The following is a 10,231-nucleotide window of genomic DNA, read 5'->3' as shown; positions in this document are numbered from 1 at the left end:
CAAAAAAAAAAAAAAAAAAAAAAAACCCATGAAATAATGCAATTAGCTCAAGAAATTAAGAACATAAAATCTTAAAAAATGATACTAACATCATGCTTATGGATGCGGCTATTGTGTATCCAATGGATACTCCAAAAAGATTGACATATTGAACCACTCCACAAAATTTCATCTTGAATTCACCTGAGAAAATATAAGAGATTAATTAAAAATTAAAATTTACCCTTTTTTTTTTTTCTTATTAAATTTCTTGATTTTCTGAGATACCGAGGTTGTTTCTGACGGCGTCCACATAAGTATAGTTCCTCTTGCCGTTAACAGGGTCGCCGGTGCGGTAACCGGCGGCGAGAAAAGTGGAAGTAAAATAAGTCACCGCCGAAAACACCACCATCATGGCAGGTCCAGCCACCCATCCCAGCTGCGCAATCGCCCAAGCCAACGACAAAACACCCGACCCAATAACCGCCGTTATAATATGAGCACTCGCCGTCCAAACAGTCCCTATTCAAAACATCAAAATCTCAAAATCCACTTATGAAAACAACAAATCCCCACACGAAAACTCACCTGTCCTCTTTGGACGGCCATCGTCGTCAAAAACCCCACTGTCGCCGCCGTGCTGCATCGGCGGAGCTGAGATGTTTAGAGCTTGTTGGTGGCGGTTTTCAGCCATTAAAAACAGAGATTTCAACGAGAAATGTCTCCGGGGAAGGAAATGGGTGGAATTTTAAAAGGTAATGAATGTAATAAATGTAACTTTCTGTGTCCCGAAGTCACTGTGCGTTAAACTTCCACCATTGACGCGAGCTCCAAAGAGCTGCAGAAATCCAAAAAATGGTTCCGTTTACAGAGAATCTTTTTTTTTTTTTTTAAATGGAGATTTTTTGTTAGGATGGAGAGAAATGGAGAAGGGGGTGTATTTATAGGTGGTTTGTGAGCACCACGTGGCAATCAGTGGGGCCCACTACCATGTCCTATTGTGAAATGAAAATTATATAATTTAAAATAAAAAATAAAAATTATGTAATAACTGAATATTTCAAAAAAAATTATTTATATATATAATTATTTTTATTCTCCCATTAATTTTTCAAAATATATATTAAAATTGAATTACAAATAGTAATTAAATATTTAAAAATAAATAAATAATTAATTAATTTAAACAACTCGAGTGAATCCAAACCAATTACCATCATAATAATAAAATTAAATATAAAAAAGTCTAAGCAAATTTCCAACAGAATTTAAATTAAAATTAAAGGAGGGTTGGAAAAAAATCCAGGTAATTATTTATTTGTTTATTTATTTATTTTATTTCCTTTTAAATGCTTTGAGGTTTTGAGAATGGTTCTAAAAGATAATTTTAAACTAAATTATAAATAAATATCTTAAATATTATATTTTTTTAAAAAAAAATAAAAATAAATTAACGTACTCAGCATTAATACTTAAAAATTATAATAAAATAAAACAGAAAAAAATTCATTAATATCTTGTTTTAAAAATACCAATGAACTTTTTAAAATTACATTAATACCCTTAATCTTAATGAAATCGTTAATATCTCGTTTATATCTCGTTTTAAATTAAAGGTGATAGATTATTTATGCAAATTAGATGAACTCATTTTCACAATAGAATTCTAATTATCAAAGGAGTGGAGTGACTTTGACTTAGTCCAACATTGACTGGTTGGATTGTGCTCGGTGGTTTATGCACGTGCCCTAAACTATGTTGTATTATCAATGTTGTTTGGTGCACTAACTTCCATATGCATGTCATTAAACTATTTCAACACATATGTTCTATGCCTAGGATAACAAGTATAACAATCCAAACCCACCACCAGTAGATATAGTCCGTTTTGACTCGTTACATATCGTCGTTGGCCTCACAGTTTTATAACACGTCTACTAAGGAGAAGTTTCCACACTTATAAGGAATGTTTCGTTCCCTTTTTCAATCAATGTGAGATCTCACAATCATTTGTAATAGCTCGAGGCCACTACGAATAGATATTGTCCACTTTTGCCAGTTATTAGCTTGACGATTTTAAAACGCGTCTTCCATGAAGTGGGTCTAGCCCTACTCTAACCAGTGCCTCGCGCACTGCAAGGCAATTGTGAAATCTCATGTTGATTAGATTAGATCAATTAAGAACCGAGTAAAAGTTACGATTCCATTACTAAAGATGAACTTCCCATAGGAATACTTTAGTTTCCTTTTGAGGGATTAAAAGCTAAAAAAAAATTAGTATTGAATTAGTAGCTGGTGTGAAAGGGCTTAACTGACTTAGCATCATGAATAATTCCAGCTACTGAGCCAGCTGCTGCAGCAATGGAGATCACCAAGCAAATCATGCTTACAATTTGGAGGGTTATCCATCTTGGGCTCCATTTTGGGATCCTCTTTTGAGCAATGTACATTTCAATTGGGAAGTAAACAGTGAGAGGCCAAAACCCCATGGCTCCGAGCAGTCCGACGATGTCGTTGAAGAATGGAAGGAGCATCGCGATCAAAGTGGTGAGGATCACGAACATCGTCCTCCAAACCAATCTAAAGAGATTGAGTTTGAAGGACCGGAAGCCCGGGATTGGGATCTTGATGTGTTTTTCGACGAATTGGCTATCTAGGAATCGGTTCGACACGGATTTCTCAATGAACGAGAAGAGGGGTTGGCAAATAACTTGGTATGAACCACTGAGATGCACTACAATGGCTACATTCGCTATGTCGATAAGCCAATACGGGTTGTAGAAGCCGAAACCGGTTAGGAGGTTGCTTGGAGCTAAGTCCCCAAAGGCTGCATACCCCATACAGCCACAGAGTATGTAGAAAATTGTTGTCACTGCTACACTTAGAGTACTGGCCTTCTTCATTGTCTTGACTTCTGATGGAGGGGCTCTGATAGTGTCCTACATAAAAATGAAACACTAAATACTTCAACTTACAAAACCCATTAGTTCAAATCCCGAGCATGCTTAGACAAGCTCGTATGCTTACCCCCTAGCTCGTATTTAACCCTTAGCACATATTGTCCTTTTTGGACTTTTAATTATGTGCTTTGCCTCGAGGTTTTAAAATGTGTCTACTACAAAGAGGTTTCTACCCCTTTACAAAGAATGTTTCGTTCCTTTCTCCAACCGACGTGAGATCTCACAATCCACTCCCTTGAGGGTCCAGCGTCCTCACTGGCACACCACCCGGTGTCTGGCTCATATACTATTTGTAACCGTCTAAACGCAGATGTTGTTCTTTTTTAGCTTTCTCTTCTGGGCTTCCTTTCAAGATTTTAAAATGCATTTACTAGGAATAGGTTTCTACACCTTTATAAGGAATGTTTCGTTCTCCTCTCCAACTGATATGAGATCTCACAATCCACCCCATTAGGAGCCCAGCGTCCAGTGTCTGGCTCTAATACCATTTGTAACAGTCCAAGCTAACCACTCACACATATTGTCCTCTTTGAGCTTTCCCTTCTAAGCTTCCCCTCAACCTTTCAAACCCAATATGCTAGAGAGAGATTTCTACACCTTTATAAGGAATATTTTGTTCTCCTCAAACTGACGTGGGATCTCACAATCCACTCCTCTTGCGGGCTCAGCATCCTCGCTGGCTTACGGTGGGATCTCACAATCTACTCCCCTTGTAGGCCCAGCATTATCGCTGACACACAACTAATGTGGGATCTCACAATTCACTCCTCTTGCGGGCCCAGCATCCTCACAATCCACCTCGTTAGGAGCCCAGCGTCCAGTGTCTAGTTTTGATACAATCTATAACAGCCCAAGCCAACCGTTAGTAAACATTGTCCTCTTTCGGCTTCCCCTTCTATGCTTCCTCTCAAAACTGAGAAATTTTTACACTTTTAAATGTTTCATTCCTCCCTCCATCTCCAACCGACTCGGGATCTCACATAACCATTAAGAACCAAAAAAAAGTTGGTTAATTTCCCACTCTTTTACCTGAATTTCAATGAGGATCATGGAAAAAGAGTAAGCAAAAGCAATGTCCCCAAGCGCTTGGAAGCTGTTCCAAACCTTTTCAGTAGTACCAGTGTTGACTCCTGTAAGACTACCCTTAATTTTCCCATTAACTGAACAACAACAACAAAAACAACAACAAACTCAGATCAATACGCTATGAATTTGACCTAAACCAACACGTTTCAAACCATAATAACCAACCTGCAACTTGAATGACCCCAAGAACCAGCCCAATCGTGGAGTAAGTAAAAGACATGACCGCAGCAACGGTTGATAACCACCATAACTGATCAAAATCTGGAATTTGCGACAGCAAAATTTCCACCACACCAAACGAAATCATGTAAGGATTACTGTTCATATGACAAGGATTCTTGCCCCCACTTTTGTGGAAACAGTTGGATCTTTTAACTGCCCTGTTCATACCCATTAAATAATTCAATCAGCTCAAGAAATTAAGAACAAAATTTAAAAAAAAATGATATTAACATCATGCTTATGGATGCGGCTATGGTGTATCCAATGGCAATTCCAAAAAGATTGCCATATTGAACCAGTCCACATAATTTCACCTTGAACCCACCTGAAAAAAAAACACAACAGATTATTAATTAAAACATTATTATTAAAAATTCGTGTCCTGTCGGTTTTTGTTGTTACCGAGGTTGTTTCTGACGGCGTCCATGTAAGTATAGTTTCTCTTGCCGTTAACAGAGTCGCCGGAGCGGTAACACACGGCGAGAAGATTGGCGGTGAAATAAGTCACGGCGGAAAACACCACCATCATGGTGGGTCCGGCCACCCATCCCAGCTGCGCTATTGCCCAAGCCAACGACAAAACACCCGACCCAATAACCGCCGTTATAATATGAGCACTCGCCGTCCAAACATTCCCTGTTTTAAAAATCAAAATCAAAACCTCAGATTGAAAACAAAAAATCCTAACCCCACGACTCACCGGTCCGCTTTGGGCGGCCATCGTCGTCAAAAACCCCATTGTCGCCGCCGTGGTGCTGCGGCGGAGGTGAGATGTTGAGAGCTTGGTGGTGGTGGATGTTAGTCATTTAAAACAGAGATTTCAAGGAGAGAAAGCTCCGGCGAAGAAATGGGTGGAATTTTGCGTTAAATTGCCGCCATTGACGTAAGCTCCAGAAGGGGGATGGATTTTATAACTGATGCAGGGAGTGTGTGTGTGAAGAATTCGCGGTGTCATCGGACCCATTGTATGTCCACATACATCGCCATCCGCCCCGATCGAATAGAGAATCTTCCAAGGTCGTCCATTGTGTTTTATTTTAATTTAATAATCCCAAAATTTATGAATTTTCAAGTCAAACTTTAACCCTATAGTTGACCACTTTCCCCCATGAAACCGAAACCGAATGTTTTGTTATTTTCTCCATCACAATCTACCCTTTTAGGGTCAACGTTATCATTGACACACCGGTGTTAGGTTCTGATACCATTTGTAACAACTCAAGCACAACGTTTGACGTTTAGCTTTAATACCAGTCCAACGCTAATAAACTCGGTCAAACTCGATCGAATCTGGACAAAGTGAATTTCAATTCTAATTCCGACTAAATTCATATAACCTCTTTTAACACGTTATTTACAGTTCTTTAAAGCTTCAGTTATTTTCTATTTTTCTAGAAAATTGAAATAAAAATTAAAGGAGGATATAATACGACAAGAATTTTTTTTTGGTCCAATAAATTGTTGAAAAATGCTAAAAAGTCAACGGCGTTCTTAATGGTTTTCAAACTTTATAGTATTTTATTTTAATTTTTATCATGATGCTGACATTATTGTTAGATTCATTGGATAGAAAATTTAATCTAATTTTAAGTCATATGTTTGAAATATATTTATATATCATAAAACAAACATTTAAAATAATAAATGAGTGTTTTAATATTTATTTCGACATGAGTCAACTCGTCCCATTCTCGCCACATATTTCATTGTCATGCAGGTAATTTTTTAAAATAATTACAATTTTTTTAAAATATCTATTAAAAATATATTTATATTAAATAAAGCAAAAAATTAGGCAGGATAATATAATCTCATCTTCAACGTTTCTCACTCCCTCTCTCATCCTCATTTTAACTCAATATTAAATTTTTTTTAACTGCTTTAAAAAATAAAAGAATATTTTTGAAGCTTTTTAAAATCTCAAGATATTTTTTTATACCAAATATTAAATTTAATTAATTTTTTATATTTTTAAAAATATTATGGAAGAATATTTTTTATAATAAAATTTAAAATCTGAATATTTTATAATTAAAGAAAAAGGGAAACCGATTGAAGTTTTATTTATTATATTATTATTATATTCATTTTTATAGTCCCTAGGAGTCTGGTTGGATTGGACGGTGAAGAAGAAGTCAAATAGCATCTTGTGGGGTCCACGGGCCCACCGCAACGACTTCTATCCTCGCTGGCCGCTTATTTAATTATTAATATTCCTTTTTTTTTTTAACCTTTTTCTTTTATTTTAATTGGCCGGGTTCCATTTTCGGCGTCGCATTTTGATTTTCCTTTTATTCGCTTATACGGCGTCGTTTATCTTCTCCCAAAGTGGTGATCTTTGTCGTTAATATTCCGTCAAAATTCTCATTTCTTTTCAATTTTACATTTTTAACATTTATTCTCATTATTCGTCAACATTATGCAAATTAATAAATTAAAAATATATATTTTTAAATACACATTTTTACATTTATTCTAGTTATTCGTTAACATTAAATTAGAGAATTAATCTAAATATATATATCTTTTCAAATATGCATTTTCAACATTTATTTTAATTATTCGTCCACATTAAATTAGGGAATTAAAAAATATATATTCTTTTCTAATTGTACATTTTCAACTTTTATTATAATTATTCGTCATTATCCAAATTACGGAATTAAGAATATATATAAATTTAATATATTTTTAAATCTACCAAATATTCGGTTAGATTTTTTTTTTTATCGATACAAAATTTTCTAGTCCGTAACTAGTATGTCTTTAATAATTAATATATTTTATGAATTTAAGTCTAGTACAAATAAAAGTCGATGTTGGAACTATTGTTTAACAATAATTTCATATAATCAAAATTGGTTTCAGATGTCACTTGAACGTCGGGTGGATCTATACATGACCAAGATGAGCCTTGGGTGAAACTAAGCGGAGGTTCAAATTGATCAATGTTGAAGAATCGATGGGTTAGGGGCGAAATGCAACTAGAACCTAGAACTAGTTGATTCTCCTGAAAATACGTTGATGGGTAGTAGTTGGTTAGACATTTAGGAGATAAAGTATACGATCCAGGTCAAAATAACAGGCAAGCTCTAAATACTAGACATGATCTCAAAATAACAACGGCCAAAGTCGACTAGTGGAACGATAGGGCATAAGCTTCATCGTTAAAAGGGAAATAGCTCGGACCACTTACTAAGACCTCTAAATGACAGCTCCGATATCCTTAATTCGCTCCAACTTCTCTCTTGTTTCTAGAAAACAAGTATGTTTTAGAAATGGAAAATTAAGAAAGTTTCAATTTTTAGTGAAAATTGGAAAAAAAGAAAAAAAGAAAAAACAAAAATGGAATAATTATTTGTTATTTTAGCTGAAAAGTGATTCTAAATTGATATTTATAATAATGGAATGAAAATAAATAAATAAAAATAAGTTGCTCGAAAAGTGATTTTCAAGAAACTATAGACTTCTTTTAAAATTTTGAAATTTCCTCTAATTTTAATGATTTCGTTATTTTTTCTAGTTTAGGAAAGATACGTCACGTCGGAAAAAATATTTCTTTTCTTAATTTAGAATAAATTATATTGATCTTTTTGAAAGTCGGAATAATTCAAACTCTTAATGAGTTTGTTTATACACATCGGTCGGAATTAGATCGCTTGTATGAGTCATTACATTAAGATAAAAATCAATACCTTAAATAGACACGACTTTATATGCAAATAGCGAAAGAATAACATTTATGAATTTAATTGAACGTTTTAAGAAAAGATAAGACATTCTAGTACTTTTGTCTACAGATAGTAAAAATTATTCCACTAACTAATATAGGTCTTAACACAACATCTACTCGTAAATAGATCTGAAAATATTATTTATGAATGAAAGAATGAGAAATAAAATTAGAATGGTTTAATTTCATTGATATTCACAACTTTTAAATATGATACAAGCTACCAACTAATACCTACCGAAAATATAAACTAACTAAATATTGAGAATAAAATAAAATATACTACTAATAAAAATTAAATATGGAAAGATATTATCGAATTAATATATTCTCCAAATATTAATTATTTTTTGATTAATTAAAACTAGTAATAAGTTGCACCAAAGTTTGTTAGAGTCAGGTTTTGTCTAGTGATTTTTAAAAAATTTAAAAATATATTTAACTCGATACTCTATTTAAGAATACCAATTAAATGTTAAAAGTTTAATTTTATTTTATCATCTATCAACGTCTCATAAATTATCTATTTTTTAATATATTTTAAAAAATACATGAATATTTTTTAAATATGGTACTCGTAATTTTTTTTAAAATTTAATAAAATTTAAGCACGTTAATGAAATTTTTAAAAAGTCAACAATATTTTTAAACGCTTTTAAAGGTTAAAAGAAGGAAACTTCTAGAAGCTTGGGAGTACTTTTTTTAATGGAGTTGAAAATTTAAAGCTATTTTTATTAATTTAGTCTAATTTTCAATATTATATATTAAAGTTATTCCTTACGAAACAGGCCTTAGGCCCAATAATATAAAATAGGCCATAGGTCCAATAATATAAAATAGGCCTTAGGCCCAATAATATAAAATATGCCTTAAAGCCCAATAATATAAAAATATGCCTTAGGCCCAATAATATAAATATTTGCATTAGGCCCAATAATATAAAATATGCATCAGGCCCAATAATATAAAATATGCCATAGGTCCAATAATATAAAATGGGCCTTAGGACCAATAAGAAAATGGGCTAAAGCCCACAATTCGAAAGTTTTGCTCTCCAACTGAACGCGGGGCAAACAAGAACCCTATTATCGGTGCAGGGGAAGGTGGACCAGTGGCTGGAGAGGGAAAAAAAATGGCGCCATTGTTGCAGAGCTCTCAACCATGGGTGGAGAAATAGTACGCTCACTATCTTTTTCTTTCAGTTCGCTTGTTTCTTTAGAATGTGTTGCGTAAGCTCGACTGTCGGCCATTTTCTCGAATGACAGTCGACCGAAGCAAGTGAAAGATGTGGCGCATCAGGATGAAGTGGTTCGAGTCCTGACCAACACTCTCGAGACTTCCAGTGTACGTGTTATCGACTTCTCTTTTAGATTATGGTGGTGTTGTGTTTTTTTTCTTAACAAATTGTTAATTTTTCGTTCTCTTCGTTTGTTGGTTGAACAGTGCCCTCACATGCTCTTTTATGGACCGCCGGGTACCGGAAAAACCACCACCGCCCTCGCGATTGCTCATGAACTATTCGGGTTCGTTTCTGCTTCTATCTGTTTTATTTAGTCGTGTTTGTGCTATTCTGTTAATGATTTTGCAGAAGCTGTGAATTTATGTTTGGTAGTTCAGAATCCGTTGTAAGAAATATATTGGATTCCCGGAAGTTTTGGATGAGTATTTTAGAATCCTTTGTTAGAGATATCTTGGATTTTATGCAGCTGGGAATTAGGTTTTTTATCTATATTGTCTATCTATGAGCTTTTTCAACAAATAGATGTTGAAACATGAAACTATAAATAAACCATGGCCTCTCTGTGGTTATTATGATTAGATGCCAGTTATCAAGATTTCTGGAGGTTTTTGCTTAAAGCATTCGTGATTTGCTTATTTGATAATGCAACTGTTCAATCTACTTGGATTAATTCAAATGTTCAAAGAGTTGTCTTTGTTGTATTAAATATTAAATGGGCTGTTTGATTTCTTTAAGTTTTTATTTGATATATCGAAATATCTGATGTAAAAATTATTATTTGTAGTCCTGAACTTTACAAGTCCAGAGTTTTGGAATTGAATGCAAGTGATGACCGTGGGATTAATGTTGTTCGGACTAAGATAAAAGATTTTGCTGGTGTTGCTGTAAGCAGTGGCCAACGCCAGGGGTAATTTCCTAATCTCGCCAATAACATTTTTACTATAATCCTGTAATTTCACACTTTTTTTTTTTTTTTTTTTTTTTTTTTTTTTTTGAAAAAAATTAGGGGTT

General features: G+C 34.0%; 3 protein-coding genes across 3 annotated transcripts in view; 1 reads left to right on the top strand and 2 right to left on the bottom strand.

Moving 5' to 3' along the window:
- Nucleotides 1-732, bottom strand: part of LOC111480271 (amino acid permease 3-like) — a 2,503-nt gene extending 1,771 nt beyond the window's left edge. Inside the window, exons 1-3 of the mRNA XM_023125221.1 lie at nt 568-732; nt 268-501; nt 90-183 (exon numbers count right to left, since the gene is read on the bottom strand). Coding sequence (XP_022980989.1) covers nt 90-183; nt 268-501; nt 568-673 — 434 coding nt within the window. The 5' untranslated portion in view covers nt 674-732. The remainder of the gene's footprint in view (nt 1-89; nt 184-267; nt 502-567) is intronic.
- A 1,424-nt stretch (nt 733-2,156) lies between these two features.
- LOC111480272 (amino acid permease 3-like) lies at nt 2,157-5,182 on the bottom strand. Its single transcript, XM_023125222.1, has 6 exons — nt 4,948-5,182; nt 4,650-4,883; nt 4,479-4,572; nt 4,191-4,405; nt 3,969-4,099; nt 2,157-2,918 (listed from the first exon to the last, which is right to left on the bottom strand). Exons 1-6 carry the CDS (start codon nt 5,051-5,053, stop codon nt 2,265-2,267), a joined length of 1,434 nt encoding a protein of 477 aa, XP_022980990.1. The 5' UTR covers nt 5,054-5,182; the 3' UTR covers nt 2,157-2,264.
- Nucleotides 5,183-9,046: 3,864 nt separating this feature from the next.
- Nucleotides 9,047-10,231, top strand: part of LOC111480296 (replication factor C subunit 4) — a 4,609-nt gene continuing 3,424 nt past the window's right edge. The window contains exons 1-4 of the mRNA XM_023125258.1: nt 9,047-9,156; nt 9,246-9,324; nt 9,424-9,503; nt 10,005-10,127. Coding sequence (XP_022981026.1) covers nt 9,113-9,156; nt 9,246-9,324; nt 9,424-9,503; nt 10,005-10,127 — 326 coding nt within the window. The 5' untranslated portion in view covers nt 9,047-9,112. The remainder of the gene's footprint in view (nt 9,157-9,245; nt 9,325-9,423; nt 9,504-10,004; nt 10,128-10,231) is intronic.

Source organism: Cucurbita maxima, unplaced genomic scaffold (assembly GCF_002738345.1).
Source record: "Cucurbita maxima cultivar Rimu unplaced genomic scaffold, Cmax_1.0 Cma_Scf00006, whole genome shotgun sequence".
NCBI lineage: Eukaryota > Viridiplantae > Streptophyta > Magnoliopsida > Cucurbitales > Cucurbitaceae > Cucurbita > Cucurbita maxima.
This window is presented reverse-complemented; position numbering and strand designations above follow the sequence as displayed.

Excerpts from the sequence above, each read along its gene's own strand:
- LOC111480272 (XM_023125222.1), bottom strand. The coding sequence starts at position 5,053 with ATGACTAACATCCACCACCACCAAGCTCTCAACATCTCACCTCCGCCG. Across the intron at positions 4,573-4,649 it reads CGCCGTCAGAAACAACCTCG|GTGGGTTCAAGGTGAAATTA; the intron begins GTAACAACAAAA and ends TTTTTTTTTCAG. Across the intron at positions 4,100-4,190 it reads TGGGGTCATTCAAGTTGCAG|TTAATGGGAAAATTAAGGGT; the intron begins GTTGGTTATTAT and ends GTTGTTGTTCAG.